Source organism: Taudactylus pleione, unplaced genomic scaffold, assembly GCF_031769625.1.
Source record: "Taudactylus pleione unplaced genomic scaffold, aTauple2 ptg000250l, whole genome shotgun sequence".
In the NCBI taxonomy this organism is placed as follows: domain Eukaryota; kingdom Metazoa; phylum Chordata; class Amphibia; order Anura; family Myobatrachidae; genus Taudactylus; species Taudactylus pleione.
In genome coordinates this window covers 1,321,512-1,341,842 of record NW_028284652.1, presented here as the reverse complement: position 1 = coordinate 1,341,842, position 20,331 = coordinate 1,321,512, and the positions used below count along the sequence as shown (strand labels likewise).

The 20,331-nt window shown below is 44.7% G+C and overlaps 1 protein-coding gene and 1 pseudogene across 1 annotated transcript in view; both read right to left on the bottom strand.

Annotated features, from left to right (window-relative positions):
* ATG2A (autophagy related 2A) overlaps positions 1–20,331 on the bottom strand; it is a 169,536-nt gene that overhangs the window by 122,283 nt on the left and 26,922 nt on the right. Inside the window, exons 10-14 of the mRNA XM_088480016.1 lie at positions 19,963–20,047; positions 16,996–17,248; positions 2,835–2,994; positions 2,105–2,188; positions 1,526–1,690 (exon numbers count right to left, since the gene is read on the bottom strand). Of these exons, the coding sequence (XP_088336142.1) occupies positions 1,526–1,690; positions 2,105–2,188; positions 2,835–2,994; positions 16,996–17,248; positions 19,963–20,047 (747 nt within the window). The remainder of the gene's footprint in view (positions 1–1,525; positions 1,691–2,104; positions 2,189–2,834; positions 2,995–16,995; positions 17,249–19,962; positions 20,048–20,331) is intronic.
* On the bottom strand, positions 11,726–11,905 carry LOC148515317 (U2 spliceosomal RNA; annotated as a pseudogene).

The window sequence follows — 20,331 nt, the reverse complement described above, 5'->3', positions numbered from 1 at the left end:
CCAGACCACGATGCTTCCTTCCAGACTTCCAGCAGCGTTCACCATGCGTTGCAGAGAAGATGGCCGCCGAGGAGCAGAGAGAAGCTGGCCTGGGGGAGGAGCGCTGACACAGGACCAGTCAGCACAGTGCAGAGAGGGCTGTGTGCAGCGGGGGAGGCGCCGGCTGTGAGACAGGGAAGGCGCGCTCCCCTGGCATGCATTTAACCCCTGGGACGCCGCAGCGCTACCGCTCTGCTGCGGTCCGCTGTCCCAGGGGGTAGTGGAAAGCGCAGGTTCAGTACCTGGCTCCACGCTGCAGCCAGTCCCCAGGGAGCCCCCTGCCTGGGGACTTAGGACCATGTGACCAGCGGGGACCCACCGCGGGACCCCGCTGCTTACCTTTGTCCCCCTTGGATCCGGCCATGGTCCGGAACATCTGGGGTTACCGCTAGCTGTGACCCCAGATGCTCACCAGCATCCCCGGATCGGTACCGGCGTTCTGGTACCGGCGGGGGTGTAGGGAAGACAGCATGGACGTCAGGACTGACTGTCCATGCTGTACATCCAGATGTGCAGCCACAGCTGCACTGAAGAAAGCTTCAGGGGCTCTTCTAGCCCCCACTCCGACAGGTGCACCCGACGCCGGCCGGGCACCAAACTAAACTGAGGTGCCTTGGCCCAGGGGCGGGGTATAGGAGGGGGACCTAGTGCATCCTGGGAGGCTGAAAGCTTAACTCTTTGGTGCCCTGCGACTGACGTCACACCTATACCCCAAGGTATCCTGTGGATACCCTATGGACCCTGAAGTAGAAAATGGGATTTATTAAGGCTGACTGTTGAAATCTAAGCTAAACAATCACAGCAAGCAAACAGATTCCATTATGACAGCAATTTTGAACGTTTTAAGGACATCTTTAATATTGTTAAACAAATAACTGCTTGCTGCAAATGATTAACCCATACAGATGTGTCCTTGCTCATCTAGCCTTAATATGCCATGCTGGCATGCGTGAGCCGCCAAGTCCTGTGCAACTCTGCTAGCGTCGAGCGTCATTTTTTTTGCGTCTAAGTCGCAATGCAATGCAACTAGGACGCACCAAGAGACTGTGCTGATTGATGTGATAAGTGACACTTGTATATCTGTGTGCAACTGACTGCAAATGGAACTTGGCGTGGAAAAAAAAGCAGTGGGCGCTGCATTGTAGCACTTCGCATGCTGATTGAGAGACAAGTCGCACACAGATATACAAGTGGCACATATCAAATTAATCAGCAGCGTCTACTGTTGCGTTCTAGTTGCATCGCGATTTAGATGTATTTTAATTTAAAAAAAAAAAAAAGACGCTCGGCGCTAGCAGAGTCTCACGCGACTCCAGCAAAGATGAGGGAGTACATATTTGTAAATAGACTCTTAGAGATTGCATGGTGACTATCGTGAGAAGCCACATACAGTATTACAGATGAAGTATTAGGAAGACAAGTGAAAATAGGATCAAGGAACCACATTATTCTCTAGTTACATTCAGTAAAATAAGCACATTCTTACCAGGTGTAAGTCAAAGTGCCCGGTAGGACTTCCAACTTTTGTGGCTCCATCCTGGAACAGTGACCCCAGCCGATCGATGAGACCTAGGTCTAAATCGGTCTTAAAGTCTTCCAGCTCCACTCTGACTTCCGCACTGACTTTTACCGCCTGCTTCTTACGGCTGCTCTGAGAGGGAGATGGGGGAAGCGGATGTGAGAAGAGCAAGTTGTACAAAAAGCCATGGGAGCAAACAGGAATGTAGCCAGGGGAACAATCACTTACTAAACAGTGATCGCTTATTGAAGATGAAGACACTATTATCTTGTGTATATCACATGTGATTACATTATTATATTGTGTACAACAATTAGGGTAATATGACTTAACCATTTAATAGCAATAAAGGTCAAGACACGTCTGTACATTACACCATGGTTATGAAGTAAACTCCTTTATAAGCCAGGCTTCACTTAATGTACAAGTACTACGATTGTGGAGTTGGACGTATTTCAAGTTATGGGCGACTCAACATACAGACGAATAAGGACAAGAAAGAGAAATGAAGACTGAGGCAATAGAGGCAGATGAAATGATACTCACTCTGGATGGAGTCCTGTGTATCCGCTTGTAGTGTACTTGGGCACAGGGACGGGAGGAGGATACAGGGCTATTAAATATCATGAGCTGCAATAAAATAAAGGCAGGACAATCAGATATTACAAATGGACTAATGTGACTCATACTGAAGTATAACTTAGCCATTCAGGGACACACAGCTGCCTCAATTGCATTTCCCATGATGCTCAGCTAACTACCTCTAGAACGTCTTCCAACTATAAACACCAATAACAACACTTTGCAGCTCACTAAGAAACTGTATCACAGATTACTTGTCAGTTATACAAGTATCAGACTCCACAGGAAGTACTGTACATATACAAACAGTTTAATTATAAACTCAATAGAACATGTATTTATTTTATACATTTAATAATCAGTTAAAAAATGGCTACACAATCAGACCAACCTTTATCACACACAAGTCACTGTAAGGGCAGAAAGCAGTGATACACAACATTAATGCCGCACATGCACACACATACTGTAGCTCCCCAACTACAGTTGTAAATGGCTACATAGTACCTCTGAATGTTATTCCTACACTAACTTTGCAGAACCTCTAGACAAAGCGCTGTGATTTATATCATGCACACTCACCTCTCCGGTATGCAGTTTCTGAACTCAACATCAAATGCTTTTCAAGTGTCATACACTAAACATGAGGTACTAAATCCACACATTTTTCAACCTAGAAAATGTATACATGTACCTCTGTGTATTCTGGGTTTTTGCTCTTCCTGGAAGGGTGGTGCACTTGCCAGAGACATTCCAAAATCTCCAACATTCCGCAGCTGAGGTCAACACTGCTTTGCTGTGCCCCTTTACCCGTTTTCTGCTCATAGACTATCTGAACTGCTAGTGCTGTGGCCCTGTAGAGTAAAATACAGGTTTATTGGATGGTGATTGAACAGCCAGGGATAAAACTGACTGCACCAAAACACAACTTTACAATATTTTGCATCAACAATTATGTTGCATTAATATATGTACAGCATATATTAAATCAATCTGATTCCTGAGTTTGTAAGTAATTTTTGTCTCGACTTGTGGAGGACAGTTATTGATTAGATTGTATGTAGCACGTAAAATATTTTTTTTAATTTACATTTCTTGGTTTTACAGACATTATCTTTCCATAGCTGGTCTCGCAGTATAATCTATTAGTTTAGTGTTTGAGACACAGATACAAATTATTATCATCATCATCTATGTTAATCGGTGCCATATAAATGAGGTTAGAACATTTAAAAAAATAAGGAGGAACTGGAGGTAAACAACATAGGACTACCTAATAGCTGTAGCATAAACCGAACACACTATGCATAAAAGATGAATGCATAAACCATGATAAAAAGGTAACAAAAAAGAGCCCCCATTTTGTGGGGGTAGTAAAAATACAAGAGGAATATCATCCTTGATTGTCAGAGCGTAAAATCTAAAGAAAAGGCGGGGTGGTCAGACACAAGGTTATCCATGCGAGTATGCAGGCGTGAGAATGATGGGCCAGAATAAGAAAGTTTGGTGCATTCATAGGCTTTGAAGAACAGATAAATTTTTAAGGGTGTTTTAAGCATTAGCGGCTGGTCTGTTGGATGTTAGAATGTATTCCATAACACATAAAATGTCTTGGAGAGGGCTGTGAATTGGTTATTGGTGAGGGGGTCTGGCAGCGGACATTGGTTGAGCAGAGAGGGCAGGAGGGAAATTAAGTTGGAGCTGTATGGGGGGAGAAGAGGTAAGGGAGGGACATGGAAGTAGAGATAAATTTGGGTGTTGTAGAGGTGGTACCGGCGAAAAGATAATAGAGGACAGACACTTCTGTGAAGAGTCATAAAAAGGGTTAAACAGCGCCCTTTGCTGGCCCACCCCCTTAACGCTTGATGTCATGGGCAGGTCGTGTGGAGGAGGCAGTGCCAGCTGCACCATGCTAGCCAGAAGCAAGGGCCGTGGGGCGGCATCAGTGCTGCCCAGAGAGGTTGCACACCCCTAGTTAGGGCCCTGCTTCTGTGACTCTGATGGGTAAAAGGAGGGTAGGTAAGGATGAGACAAAAGTAGGAAACAGAGAAGAGGTGGTTGGAAAGGTGTATTAGAAGAGGACGGTGTCGCAAAATGCAATGGAGTGAAGGGTATACAGGAGGAGAGGGGGGTCAACAGTGTCCAAAGCCACAGAGCAGTCCAGAAGGATTTGTCAGAGAGAAAATAACTGGTAACCTCTGCGGAGTGAACAAAAGAACGGTTGAAGTGAAGAATTTACCTGTGCTACCGGCCTGCTGTCATTTTCTCCAGAGAAACTGCCTTGTCAATCACCGTATTGCCACGCGGATGTAGAGTGTGGTAATTACACAGCGCAACAGTGAAAATGTTTCCAACGTAAAAATTAGTTACTTCTAATTGTTTTCAGCAAGTGAACCACGAATATGACATTTAAAACTATCAGTTAGCTCTCAGTTCCGAGACATTGCCCATTTATGATGATGTAGGGGTATTTTGTTAAATACTAGGGAATTTGGGCATCTAGAGAATTTATAGGTTGGCAGGAGTCATTGTAGACAATATTTTGTCTATCACAGTGTTTTGGTTGATCGAAGCAAAAGAAAAACTTTGTAAAGGGGATGAACAAAAATGGAGAAGTCTTCAAGTACCTGAGAGGAATATTTCCACTTCTGAGTGATGCTAAAGCTAAGGAAGGAATCTTTGTTAGTTCGCAAATTTGTCAACTTCTTAAGGATGACAACTTTGACCAAGTCCTCCAGGCTTGGGAAGCCTTTAAAGGTGTTGTGTATGACTTCTTTGGTAACAGTAGAGCTGGAAACTATGTTGAGATTGTTAAACAAACTTCTAGAAAAGTATCAATTAGGCTGCTACATGTCCCTCAAAACCCACTTTCTCAACTCTCATCTGGACTTTTTCCTTGACAACCGCTGTGCAATGAGTGACGAGCACGGTGAGCGATTGCACCAGGACATTTCAGCAATGGAAGGAAGATTATCAAGGTAGGTGGACCGCTTCTATGCTTGCTGTGTACTGTTGGACCCCAGAAATGGACGACTAGCAAAGAGAAAGCGCTGACATGAATAGGCCACTATTTGAGATAGTACTTTTAGTTGCTATACTGTTTTTCATTTTGTGTTCTTATTTGCGATTGATTGAATTGAAACAACTGTTAACTATGTTGTATCAAGAAAAGATTAGGTTATTTTAAAATTAGTTATGGCAAGAACTTAACCTTTGAACCAAATCCGGGCACCACGCAGTTAAAGCTTTCAGCTCCCAGGATGCACTGGGTCCACTCTCCCTATAACCCGCCCCCGAGCCAGAGGCACCTCAGTTTGTAAGTAGCCAAAGGCCGGAGCAGGAAAGAGAGTGAGAAAGAAGACTGGAATACTCCAGAATCACACTCACAGAGAAGGAGACAGGAAACCGATGACCAGTAACATAGCCCATATGAAGCCAGGTGCGTCAGGGTGGGTGGTCTGTGGACCCTATGGTCTTCGAAGAAATAGCTAACAAAAGGTATATTCTTACCATAACTCTCATTTTCTTCTTCAGGGTCCATAGGCTCCACAGGGAGACCTTGTGGATGTCCCAAAGCAGTCCTTTTAGGGTGGGGACACTCCTGCGCTAAGAGGAGAATCCAGCACCCAAAGGAAGCAACCTGAGAGGCAAAGGTACCAAATGCATATAACCTTAGAAAAGTCTGGATGGAAAACCACATGGTCGCCTTACAAAGCTGAACACCCGAGGCGCCACGGCGAGCTGCCCATGAGGGGCCCACAGACAGAGTAGAGTAAGCTTGAACAGAAGCTGGAACAGGCAAGCCTGCCTGTTTGTGAGCCTCTGAGATAGTCATACAAAGTCATCTAGCCAACGTTTGTTTATTGGCTGGCTATCCCTTCTTGTGAAAACCAAAGAGCACAAACAAGGAGTCCGATTTCCGAAGTGAACTGGTACAGTCCATATAAATCCTGAGAGCACGGACCACATCCAATGAGGCTTCATCTGTCGAGAGGTCTGGTGACTGAAAGGCCGGTACAATACTTTCCTGATTAACATGAAAATTAGAAACCACTTTTAGGAAGAAACTCAGGGTGGGTGCGAAGCACAGCCCTATCTTGTTGAAATATCAGAAAGGGAGGATGACAGGAGAGCTCTCCCAGTTCTGAAACCCTCCTGACCAAAGTAATTGCCAGGAGAAAGAGTCTTAGCTGTTAACCACTTGAGTTCCACCAAATCTAGTGGTTCAAATGGAAGACCCTGGAGGGCCAGAAGAACTACTGTCAAATCCCAAGGAGCCACAGGGGGGACAAAGGGAGTTTGATTCCGGAGAACTCCCTGGAAAAAGATGGGAATATCCGGGAGCGGAGCTATCCTTTGTTTGAACCACACTGACAGTGCAGAGACATGTACTTTTAACAAGGCCAGGCTTAGGCCGAGGTCCAATCCAGCTAGAAGGAATGCCAATATTCTGGAAATACGAAACAACTGAGGGTAATAATCCAGAGAGCGACACCACTAGAAATGTCGTAGATCCTGTGGTAGATCCTGGCTAAGTCAGGTTTATGCGCTCGAAGCATCGTGCTGATGACTGAGCTAGAGAATCCCCTGGACATTAGGATGGATGTCTGAAGACAGACGACCCAAGTCCGGGTAAAGGCAAGGACCCCGAGATAACAGGTCTGGACAATGCGGTAGCAGGGACGGAGTGTCGATGGAGAGACTCCGAGGATCCGAGTACCAATGACGTCTGGGCCAAAGTTGGAGCCACCAGCAGGACCTTGCCTCCGTCCTGCTTGAACTTCCGAAGAATTTGAGGAAGCAGGGATACAGGAAGAAATAGTTATGCAAACTGGAAGGTCCACTTCACTGACAGAGCGTCCACCAAGCTTTCTTCGGCATCTCTTGTTCTGGACCCGTACACTGGTATGATTGTGACGGAAGGCCATGAGGTCCACCTCTGGGAGGCCCCATCTGTCGACTAGGAGTTGAAACAGCTCTCGGTTAAGAGACCATTCCCCTGGATGCACGTCGTGACGGGTGAGGAAGTTAGCTTCCCAATCGAGAGCTCCCGGAGTGAACACATCCAAAATGGCCGGGAGGTGACACTCCGGGTGTGGTATAAAAGATAGACAGTAATTAGTTAGACAATGTCTAGATAGACACCAGATGTTAGACAGTTAATAGTTAGACAAGGATAAAAGTTTGACACAGACAAAAGTCAGACATGTAAAAAGTTCGACAGGTACAAAAGGTCGACAGGTTCAAAAGTTCAAAAATGGTTGACACGAAAATGGCCGACAAATGTTTTATTTTATTTATCCCTAATTTTCACCCTAACCCTCCCTCCTGGTGCCTAACCCTAACCGTCTGGGTAAGTGCCTAACCCTAACCATAACACTAAACCTAAAAAAAAAAAAAAAAAAAAAAATGTGTCGACCAATTGTGTATCGATCCTTTTCATGCTGAAATTTTGACCATGTCGACCTTTTGTACCTATCAAACTTTACACGTCTAACTTTAGTGCGTCTGACTTTTGTCTGTGTCGAACTTTTAGCCCCGGAGACTTGAGTCTGTTGTTAGGATTACCCCAGTCCGGGATCCAAAAGGGGCGACCCTTGGTTAGATGAGGTGTCTGTAGGCACCAAGATAGAGACAGATACACCTCTGGCTAGAGCACCATCGTCTGAGCTTTGATCCGATGGGGTAACCCATTCCACCAGGAGAGGATCAGCCTTTGCAAAGGTCTGGAATGGAACTGAGCATATTCCACCATGTCGAAGGTGGACACTATGGATCCCAGAACCTGCATTGCTGAGTGGATCGACACTCAGCAACTGTGGAGACATCTACATACTCGTAGTTTAAGTGTGGAAATCTTGTCTGATGTCAGAAAGATTCTCTGATCCTGAGAATCCAGCAGAACTCCTAGATGAATCATTCTCTGTGAGGGATTCAGGGAGGACTTTTTCCAGTTGATTTATCATCCGTGCTTGTGCAGGAAAGCAATTGTTAACTACAGATGGCAGTGAAGCACTTCTGGGGATCCTGCTAGGAGCAGAAGGTCGTCCAGATATGGTAACAGTCGGACACCCTGACCATGTAGGTGGGTCGCCATGATAGCCAGAATTTTGGTAAACACCCGTGGAGCTGTGGAAAGGGCAGAGCCTGAAATTGGAAGTGTTGCTGTATAGCAAACTGGAGATATCGCTTATGTGAGGGCGCTCTAGGTACCTATAGGTATGCGTCCTGAATATCCAGAGATACCATGAAGTCCCCAGGCTCCATAGCTAGGATGATGGAGCGTGGGGTTTCCATCTTGAACCTGAGTACCCTGAGGAATTTGTTCAAGGATTTGAGGTTGAGGATAGGCCGATGAGAGCCATTCGGCTTCTGAACTAGAAAGAAAGTGGAATAATAACCAGTCCCTCACTGAGATAGTGGGACTGGCACAATTCCCCCTGCGTGCAGCAAGGACTGTATTGTAAGGCCTTGTTCAGGTTTGAAGGAGGGTCAATGTAGAAAAACTGGTGGGGAGGCAGTCTGAGAAATGCGAGGGCGTAACCGTGAGAGACCACTTCTCTTACCCAAGCATCCATGGTGGTTTGACTCCAGCACTGGGCGAACTGAAGAAGTCGGCCTCCCACTCTGGGATATCCCAGAGGGAGGCCCGTCCCGTCAGGCTGATGGTTTATCCTCAGGTTTTGAAGCAGGGCGTCTGGTGTTCCAGGTCCAGGGTTTGGCGGCCCTAGTGGAAGCCAACTGCCTAGGAAAGGACTAACCTTTAGGCTTTCCCTGAAGACGAAAGGACTTAAATGATGTAGTCCGAGGCCTAATAGAAGTAGTTGCTGAAGGCAGAAATGTAGTTTCTGATGCTGCCAACGTGGTTACAAACTTGTCAGGGCCTGAGTCAAACAAGATCTCCCCACTGTAGGGTAACCCTTCTAGGCCTTTCTTGGAATCCACATTTGCCTTCCATGAGTGTAGCCACAGGGTAAAGTATTTTTGTTGTACAGTGTTATCCCTAAAATAAATCATTCTTAAACTGCATGTGGTAAAGGGACTATGGGCCTGATTCAGAGCCGCTCGCGAGCGCACAGCGCTTGCAAGCAGCTTGATGTTTGACTACTGCGCATGCGCCGCGTCCCTGCCGAGCGACTGAACTTCAGTCACTAAGGGGCTCGCTACAAGATGGGGAGGCTGTCGATGGTGAGTGACAGCTCGCCCCGTTTTGTAGGCGGGTAAGGGGGGTGGCTGGACAAACGCAGGCGTTCCCTTAGGAACACCTGGCGTTTGTGGGAGGACCTACTGACATCACTACTGATGTCAGTAGTGGACTTCCTACTCTATTAGAGCAGGGAGCCCACTCGGGCTTGCGGCAGCCGAGACCCTACCCCCGGGTCTCGTCGCAAGCCCGATGGTCGCAATAATCGCGACGGTCTCCGGCCCACTCACACAAGCTGTGGGTAGACACCCACAGTTTTGCGAGCGGCCCGGAGACAAAAAATAAATAAAAAAAACACCCACAGGTCCTGCGAGCTGCCTGCGGCAGCGAGCGGGTCTGAATCAGGGCCTATATTCATCAGCCTATAGCCTTACACGTTATACTTTGATTTAAAGTCTCAGACATTTAATTGATGAGCCTCTTTTTAGATATATTTTAGTGGGGGGTTTTTATATCTTAAAATGTTACATTACATGTAATGACCCCTCTTGTAGGTTTTATCTATAATGCATTACTGGAGACAAATATTACAGTATATATATATATATATATATATATATATATATATATATATCGCCTATATATTTTTTATTAATGCGCTGTGCAGTTTCTTTCTTATTGAAGAGTCATTTATATAACACACAGCATTGGTAACATTTCTTTTTTTCTGCTGTATTCCTCTATCGGGGGGTTTTGAACTAAAAAATATTTTATTGCAGGACAGTGACACATGTATTAAAGCTAGTGACAGGACTATTAATGGCTATAAAGCATCCCTGGACTTCAGACGACATGGGGGAAAGAGTAGGGTCTCATCACTATCAAAGTAAGCTTTTATCATATAGGCACCGTTTCTAGATTCTTTTATACTCCCAGTATTTGATAGCTGGTGACTTTCATGTAAAATATTGCTGAGTGTTACACTGCAGGTGGGAAAGTCCTACCATGAAGAGGACTTTAAAAGGACACAAGTATAAAGTTGTCCTTTGTTTCCTCATTCTTATTAGCAGAATGCGGAAAAGTAATGACTGTAAAGGAATGTGAAGTGTTTTAACCTGAATGAAGGAACTTTGTGCAGCCAGCACTGTCTAAACACTGAGTGACATATCTATTTTTGGCTGAAATAACCTAATTTTTATCACAGAAGCTGTTGTAATCAATAATGCTGGTTGTGGATTAAACATATCAACACACCTTGGGCTCTCTCCCCCCCCCAGTCCACACCATGAACGCAATAGAAATAGTAAAATAGTAATATAATACAATTTTACTAATGCTTCATGTTCTCCACAGTATCACAATGAAATATTTAGCACCACTTGTGGACCTTTTAATGTGAGTCAGCCAGTACTAAATATACCTGTGCACCAACTAGGAGTTCTAGAAATAGTTCTCGTGCTCACTCTCCATGGACTTAATCTCACCACCAATGTTGATGCCCAGCAATGTTTATTACAAAAAAGCTGCGGTGGGAGAATGGCCTCTGTGTGAGCATGTGAACTATTTGGCATTTTTGCCACAATATAATACTAATTGGAACATCTCACTATCTAAGTGTCAATTCTATGACGGAAACTTGAGACCAATCAGTGGCATTTATTGTCTAAAGGTATTGTTTCTATCTCATTTATTGTGTTATTATCTAATAGTGATTTTTTTCATATAAACTAAGACCCTGTACAGGTCAAAATACACATATCAATATCACATATATGACAATGGATCCCCACCAGTGACCTTTGAAATTTATAGTGGTCATAATGAAAGGGATAAAGAAAAACAAACAATAAAATTGAACCGCCTGGTCAATTTTGCCATATGCCCAGCAATATAAAACAACACAGACCTGACCCCGCCTAGCTGTAACTGCAGTCTGCTGTAATTAAACCCAATCAAGGTTTTACATTGGGGCCACTACTTAAGAGACTTATACTGAGGTGGCTTCATTCAGTGTACATCAAAACAATATTATGGAGGTAGTTATCCCCAAAAACGAAGGGATATACCTGTAGTCATAACACCAGTTATCGTTTTAAATAGGTTTTCACGATTATTATGAAATATTCATAAGAAGAATGGGAATATATATTTATATACACACACTTACATACATACATATACAAAGTTGCATGAGAAGTCAATCTGTTCGAAAGGAAGAGTTATGCTTATATAGTACTATTCTTATTGACTTATAAACACCAGCATTGTGGGAGGAAACCCACACAAGTACAGGGAGCACATACAAACTCCAGACAGTTAGGGTCGAAGTGGGAACCGAACCCACAACCTCAGTGCTGTGAGGTAGTAATGGTAACCATTATACCGTCTGTGCTGCCTGACCAAGTTAAATACTGCAGCTTAAATAAATATAGGCCCCCCTAAATCGGGGCGCCATAGAGTGTACACAGTCAATGCGTGGAGTGGACAGAGCAAGCTCTTCTTCCATCTCCCTGTACTAAAATTCCTATAAACATATGGCCCCCAGATAGGGAGCAAATCAGATATTTAAACTGATAAAAACAGATACCTACAGTGTTACAGCCGCTGACACTGTAACGTAGCGTTTCACATGCAGATACACCTGCACTTGCTCACAGAACATAGGCATGCTGCAGATCATTTTAATCAGCTTGTGCTATCTATTCACATCGCATCGCTGTGTGAATAAGACGAATTTGAAGGTAAAACGTAGCACAAAAGACACTCAGTGCTGCAGAGTCACGCCACGGCATGGCACGACTATAAGGGCTGTTTAACGCGCAAGGAGGCTAGATGTATGAGGACCCATCTGTAGAGCCACCTAATCTATTGTAATTAAGGCCCAAGGGCAATTAAGGCCCAAGCTTACAAAGTAAAGCTGGCCACACACTAGACCAACTTGCATCCAACCATCCAAATTGTTGATTGGTTGGAATGAAAATCTGGTAAGGTATGGGAGTAAGTGATGATCAGCAATTTGCTCCTAAATGCCAGAAAACAGATGAAAATGGACGTTCAGACAAGTTTTGTTAAATGTTTTATCTAAATAATTTGTTCAAACAACAGTTTTTGTCCATTTCCCGGCGTTTGGGAGCAAATTGCTGATTGTCATTTGCTTTCATACCTTACCATATTTTCATTCCAACCAATCAACTAGTTGGCTGGTTGGACAGATAATCTTTAGATGTGTGGCCAGCTTAAGTGTACATGTTGCTGAAGCGAGCACACAAGATAGAACCCATGCATAGCCTACAGCTCCTGGAATGCCCAGGCAGCTTTCCATCTGAGTACTAATCAGCATCGAGATCAGATGAAAAACGGTCTGTTCATGGAGTGTCCGTAGATTAACTGGTTATCAGGGTTTGTGGCATTATAGGTATACCTATCTATTTAAATATACACTATATATAGCATTTCTTCTCCCACCACTCTCCAGGGGTGGTGGTGACTCAATGTATTATAGTCGGTCTGCATGTCCCCCAGGTGGAAGGGGGACCGTTGGGGTCGAAAGTGGCCCTTCATGGACGCCGGACACAGACTGCAGTAGTCGTGGCAGCTCCCTCCTGGCGGCTCCCAAGTTAGGAATTAGGACACCAGGGCCGTAGCTAGGGTAGTGCTGCCGGTGCCGTCGCACAGGGCACCACAGGGCAGTGGGCGCTGTTAGGGCCTGTCAAATTTCTGTTTATTATCATTCTCACTTGTAGCTTCCTCTTATTTCATCCCCAGCATCTCCTGGCCTGCCCTATCTCTTCCCTGGCCCCTCCCCTTTTTTGGGTGCATTATGTCCGTTTGAAAAATGAGGGGGGCGCCAATGCTCTTTCTGGCACAGGGCAAAAAGTCTAGTCACGGCTCTGTGAAGCACACTACACTTTGTATGACGCATATTAAAGCTGGTTAAGTGCTGATTATGCCCTCTTCATGGACTGGCCACACGTCATACAATCGGGAAGCTGGCTGCCGGAATCCCGACAGCCGGCTTCCCGACTGCTTTATCCCGGCGTGGGATAAATGACCGGCGTCTATATCTAGACGCCTGTCATTTCCCTGACGCCGAGAGACCGGCATCCCGATCGAAGGGATGCCAAGCACCGCGAGCGGACAGCCGCGGAGGGGTAGGGCAAGGTACCCCCCCGGGAGGGTTAGGGCTAGGCTAGGGTGAGGGAGGGTTAGGCACCCCTGGAGGGGACTCAGGGGTAGGCACCCCCCCCGGGGGACTTAGGTTTAGGCAGCGGGGAAGGGGGGGATTAGGGTTAGGCACTTGGGGGGGAGATTAGAGTTAGACACCCCTAAGGAGGGTTAGGGTTGTTAGTTTATACTTACCTTAGCGACGATCGGGATTTCCAGCGCTGTCGGGCTTCTGCTGCCGGGAACTCTGCTTTTGTCGGCCAGGCGCTGCCGGGAATCGAACCAGATTCCCGATATTTCAAACCGATTCCGGCCACACACGCTCTATAATCAAGCATTTGGAATCCCCCTCTAGAAATCCTGCATTTGCCCCTGAGTAGGTGGGGCTAGAACAGCCTTTAGCCAATGTTAATAGCAGCCACACAGGATTTCAGATTTCATAACAATGTATAGACAAGGTTGAATTTTGAGGCCTTCACATGTTGTAGCCAATATGTGAATCTAGAACGTAACAATATTAAGCAATCATTTCCTGTGAGAATGACGTGTGAAGACGGATGTCAACACAACTCAATATAAAACAAAGTTCAGGTTTCCAACTTTTTACTGGTCTTTTTACTCCTACAACAAAACTCTGGTTATATAATAACAATTCTCTCTTATTTCAGAGATGGCCTTAAGGCTACAATATCAACTTTTCAACTGTGGTCTGGTTATTTTCGCTTTCTTTTAAAAAAACAATATTTACATTTCTACAAATGTACATTTCTGACACAATTTACTGTAGATTTCTCACTGTAACACAATATTTTTAATACCATTGATAATTTAATTTTCTGCAGCTCACACTATAAAAGACAATTAAAAAATGTAGGTGATCAATAACATATTAGATCTCCTTTCATCCATGAAAAGAGAGAAACATCCTTTATTTAAACGATATCACTAGGGACTCGAGTTCTCCCCAGTTCTCCCAGATTTAGGAGGAGTCATCTCTTCCTTCTAGGATCTTTTTTCAACTGTTATAACTTCACTTTCTCTCTATGGTGAAACACAGCCTCACTAATTGACCCCTCTCCACTTTCGTGGCTTTATGTATGAGACATTCCTCAACCAGAGGATTAATTTCCTGCTATACTAATTGAGGAACCTCCATCACAACGTGATCCTTGCCAAAAGGCCTGGGAATGGACTTGGGTACTTCTTTAGACGATGAGGAATGGACTGAGATCAGGGACAACACTGCCTCTAGCTCAATATGTGTCAAGATAAAAGAGAATACATACAAGCTATTATATAGATGGAATTATGTGCCCCTCGATTGAGCAAAATGTATCAGGTAGATGTAGGCTTTATGTAACTCTTGCTCATGAGTTTAATCAGGGATTCAGGTGCACTAGTGACAGTGTAGGAACCACACACTTGTGATATGCAAGGATTGGACTGGAATTGGACAGACCAGGTCCACTGGGCGAATCCTCGCCTACTGACCTGTGAAGGCCTGCAAGGGATACACTCCAGTAACAAGGGAGAACTCCAAGACAGTACAGTACTGGTAGATAGGAGCTCAGGCCGGGAATCAGAGTCAGGAATTCAGAATACAACTTGGGGAAGTTGTGACCCTGGTACAGCTCTGACACAAGACCTGGAACCAGTGAGGAACTCAAACAGAGTCAGGACAGGTAATACAGCTACTGAACACCTCGGTGTACAGACTGTATACTGCACACTGAACCACATTCTCTGAAACAGCCCAAAACAATAGCACACAGTGCAAGGAAGCCGAAACAGATCAGCACAATAGTATAAACTTATGACCTGGACAACCACTGAGTATAACAGCATAAATTGCATGCAAAGTGCCAGCGGTATGATGGAATGACACCGCAGCTGAGCACACCGGCTCAGTACTGATAGCAGATAGCACACAGGCAAATGGAAGCAATATACTTGCAAGCCGAGATGAGACGGTAGTGCAGACTTGTATGCAGTATAGGTACTGCGGCGCTGACAGGTAACGGAACACAGCGGCAGATGGAACTAATGCCAGGTACACAATAACCGATGTCTAGTGTTTACGATATCAGCAGGAGCAGCATCGGAAAGTGCATACACAATTGCAGATCTCAGCAGCGATGATATCATCCATCGAATTCGACGGGAGGATGTTGCTGACATTCCGCTAACGATATCGTCAGTCAGACCTGCATGCGATCTGACGGGAGTATATTGCTGACGAAGTGCAGGAGCGTGCATTGTCAGCAACATACTGTAGTAGGTACACACTTGCCGATGTAGACTAGTGTGTACCCAGCTTAACGTCGGTAAGCAGCGTGGATGCTGCAAAGCCAGCAGGTGAATAAGCAGAACTCACAAAGTAGCAACGAAGTCACAGAGGACACGAACACAGGATACAAGAGTAAGCCTGGAGCCTTGAACTATCCGGAGTAGGAACAAATTGTTCAGGCAATGGGTTGCACACAGAAACTGGTATAAATAGGATGTGGTGAATAGCCATTGGTCTGGCTGACCAGTGCATCAGGTAATTGCCAAGGAATGTCTATGCACAGGCATGGATACAGCAAAGAAGGAGTGTCTGAGCTTGTCAGACACGCTAAGACCAAGATTTGTGACACCTGAACTATTTTGTGTAAGCCCCCTAGAGTCATGCTGGCGAGGTCCTCAAGCCAATAATAGCCCCTCGTTATTTAGGCTGCTGTCTGGTTTAATGCATGGAACAGTAGAAGCTTACACAGTAGTGCAGTTGATCACAGGAGGTATGTGCGGCAGGAGACTAGTACTAGAAACAGATACTGAGCGCTCTGATACAGATGTGGTACGGCTAGGCCGCAGGCTGGAAACGCAGCACTGAGGTGGAGTGAAGCGGCAAAGCCACAGGCTGGAATCGCTGCAGCATGGGCAGAGGTGGTGAAGTAGTGCGGCAAGGCCGCAAACCAAGTTGCTGCTGCGCAGGAACACAAGAATAAAGTCTGCAGTGTCTAGGCAGAAATTCTATCTGGCAGAGATTCCACATGAACACGGACAAGTACCTGAATCTTACACGCAAGCATAAGCTATAACCGGCAGGGAGGAACTGGCCTGGCTGACTTATAACAGAGAGAGCCACCCATTAACTGAAGCCTGAGAAGGAGACTCCTGATCATTAAATAGAAGTAGCTGCAGTGCTGCACGTCTACTGCACAGCCCTGTCAGTAGGAAGCAGCCCCAGCAGTCTCTGCAGTCGCCAGGGGTCCTAGGATTGCAGCATTAGGCTGTTTCATCTGTGGGTGAATTATTTCGCAGGCATGATTCCCTTTGATGGTAATGATCTATGTCATCTTGCATATGCTGCTACATTTTATACGTAATTTCATGCAAGCTCAAAATAATCCTGTAAATATTCAAATCATAATTTACATATGTACTTTTGACATAAACATGTCCCACTCTAAACGAGCCCCATACAGCACATAACCAGACAATATAGCACGTTTGTCTCTTTCATGTAATCAGTGTAGTGAAACTGACCGGTAAGCTATTATCTTACCTGACATTGCTCAACTGGCAAGCCTTTTGGAAATGCTCTCGAAGATGACCAAAGTCTCGCCCACTGAAAGCTGCGTCTTTGAAATACCCCAACTCCTTGAAAAAGTGACCAGATGCTTCTCGACAAGCCGGATCCTGCAGAGCAATGGCTTCAGTGGGAATGTGGGGCACAGTGACTGTAAGACCACCCACTGACAGCTTCACCAGCATCTCAGGTTTGAGCGGCTCCAGAGGGGAAGAGGAAGACTGTTTACCTGACAAAATAGTAGGTAGTAGTGGATGTTACACACACAATACGTAAAGCAGTTCTGTCCTATATACACAGTTACAGGATGGCATGGACTAATCCTGTCTATTATCTATTTAACCAAACCAAGCTGCTTCACTTATCTTGCACATGAATCATTTTGGATCGTATTCTCACTGGACATTATACTCAGAGATGGTGTTATTCCCATGGTGCAAGAGAAAGGGAGAGCTCAGCAATCTCTACACCCAGGCTCCTCTAAATCTGAGCAATTAAAACTATAAATCTCTTCCCCAAACTACTTCCAGGTCCCCTCAGGTTGGAAGAACTCCTACAGAATTCAAAAGCTTCCAACAGGTGTATAATCAGGCACTGGAAGTGGATTGAGTATTTTTCAGCCCAAATTGTATGACTTTCACAGGTCTACATACCTAAAAGGTGAAGAACGCAGACTGCACTTAACCGCCTTAGGTAAATGGGATCTGCTAATTAGCCTTAAGGTGTATACATACAATGATTTTTTTTAACGATTTGGCATTAACGATGTCGTTATCGTTCAAAAAATCGTTCAGTTTCTGAGTTATAACGATGAACGGTAATTGTTCAAGCGCGCTCCCATTTGTAGTTATCGTTCATCGTCCATTTCAGACTGTCCAACATAACGATTTTCATTAAGGGAAGGAACATTTTTCGTTCATCGTTGTAAAAAGCGTTCATTACACTTCAAAAAAAATCGTTCACTTTTTCAAGGGAAAATCTGACAGAAAATCGTTGGGTTACAAAATCGTTACGTGTGTATGCACCTTTACTCGTGGAAATATACTTGTGATGTATAACTAAGAAAGTATGGCCTTGCTTGCTACTGAACTTCTCCTCAGAGGACTGTAGTACTGACTCCAGCTGCTTCCTCCTATTGGCACAAAACTGCTCCACTAAACACACTACATCTAGATCACCCTCCTCTTTGGTATCCTCGAGGAATTTAAGTAGTGGGTCGCTACTTGATTCCTCCATAGGTCAGCAGCAGACCACAACTATCGACTTCACACGCTTGTGGTATTTCTTCAATATGTTGATATTATAGGAGTACTGTCACCTCCCATTGCTATCATATAATACCACATAGCTGATGTCACTCAGACATTTTGAGATCGTTTCTGGGCCAGCCTGGACAGCCTTTAACTTGTCCTGATAGATCAGCATCAGAACCAGTATTTCTATACTACCTTAAGAATTGTACTGCACAACCTCGGACCATACTAAGGGGCATATTTATTATAAATTCACCAATCAAAGTTGTCGGGAGACAGGCTCGACAAGAGAACCCAGCAGAGAAGAGTACAAAACCCCCACACAACAAACCTATGCAGTCCCATCCCAGACGTGCCAGCGCAATGTCCCTGGTCAGCACCTATGCGGATGATGGTGAAGAGGACCATCCCTCATTGGGAGCAGGGTGGTGGTATGGGGTAGCTCCAGAACTGAAGGTTCCCTGATAGATCTGGTTCCCAGGCAGCCCTGCAGTGTCAGAATCTATCAGATTTTTGCAGCTATTTACCTCTAAAATAATACAGTTAAAAACAAAATAATGTATGACACCGTCATTAATAAAGAGTAGGAGTAGGACGGGGATATGGAAGAGGGAGAAGTTAACACTTTGTTAATTAAAATGGGCCAACTTCCTATAGAAGACTACCTCCCCGGGGTCCAGGTTCCCCCAGTAGAATCACTGCCAAATTTCCGTGACACCGCTGCTAAGTGGCCACGATATCCTCGTTACTAGCGCTCCCTATACTGGGAATACTCTGGACTCTGTTGTTACCGCTACCTAGGCGCACACCACCAGCCGTCACTGCCTGCCAAGTCTGCCTCCGGAGGCACAAGAGACCCGCCGGATTAGACGGGAAGCGCACTCTATGCCACCTGCCTATTAAAGATTCCGACCACCTCGCTTTTGAATGCGGCTGTGTGACTTGAGACCTGGACACAGTTACTTGTCTATTTACGGCCTGCTACTGAGGCTACTCTTTACTTCACAAATGCTTCTGTAGATGTAATAGATGAACTAGGCTGCTCTACCTCACATAAATGAAGGTGAGATACTTAGATTACGGGGAACTCACAATATTTGGCTTTAACCTCCAGGGAGATATTACAGCAGAGTATTATATATCTTATTCTCCAGAGCCACATAGATCAATTACTAGAGAGGACGTTTTTCTAATCTACAGATTGGCAGCTATTAATTTTATGTATCAAAAACTAATGTTATAATACACATTGTGTATTTTAATAAATGTTCTTTTTATTTTGTCTATAAGCACTACCTCTTGTTGTCCACTGGGGCAGGGACTGATGTGAATGGCCAAATATTCTCTGTAAAGCGCTGTGAAATATGTGTGCGCTATATAAAGAACTGGTAATAAATAAATTATTTACAACCAGGAGGACAGGAGAAGGCGTCAGGAACTGCCATAAGGTTTCTGACCCTCCAATCTCTGTAGACAGCATTTCACTTGATTTTAAATGAAAACAGATTTTTAACATAAACTAACATTTTTGGTGAAAATTATTATTGCAACAAACGGAAACATGTCTTAGTCTAACATGTCCTAATAGTAACCCCCGATCACTGCTGTGTAGTGCCACTACCGATGGTCTCCATGCACATTAAGAAAGTAAAGGAACTCACAAGAAAATAAAAGATACAGCAGATCTCACCTTGTATTTTAGGGAGGTTCTGCAGTGGGGGCATGGTGGCAGAAAATGGTGAATTTCCATATCGTCTAGGGCTGCTCAGCATTAACTAAAAGAAGAGAGAATATGTAAACAGAGTAGAATACCCTATATGTAATTGTTACATTTTATTAGGCTTATACATAACAACTGTGTGACACCAACTTTCCATTCAGTGCAGTGTAGACTGGATGTAATAGAGCTGCTTCTGTTAGAGGTCTCTCCTGCACTGCCCTCTGCTCTGGGAAGGCTTTGTGGCACCCAGGATGTCCTATTCAGAAATGCTTAACATTCACTTTAAATCACATTCAACTGGTCCTTTAACATTTTCTGGATTCAGTCAGGACTAGCAGT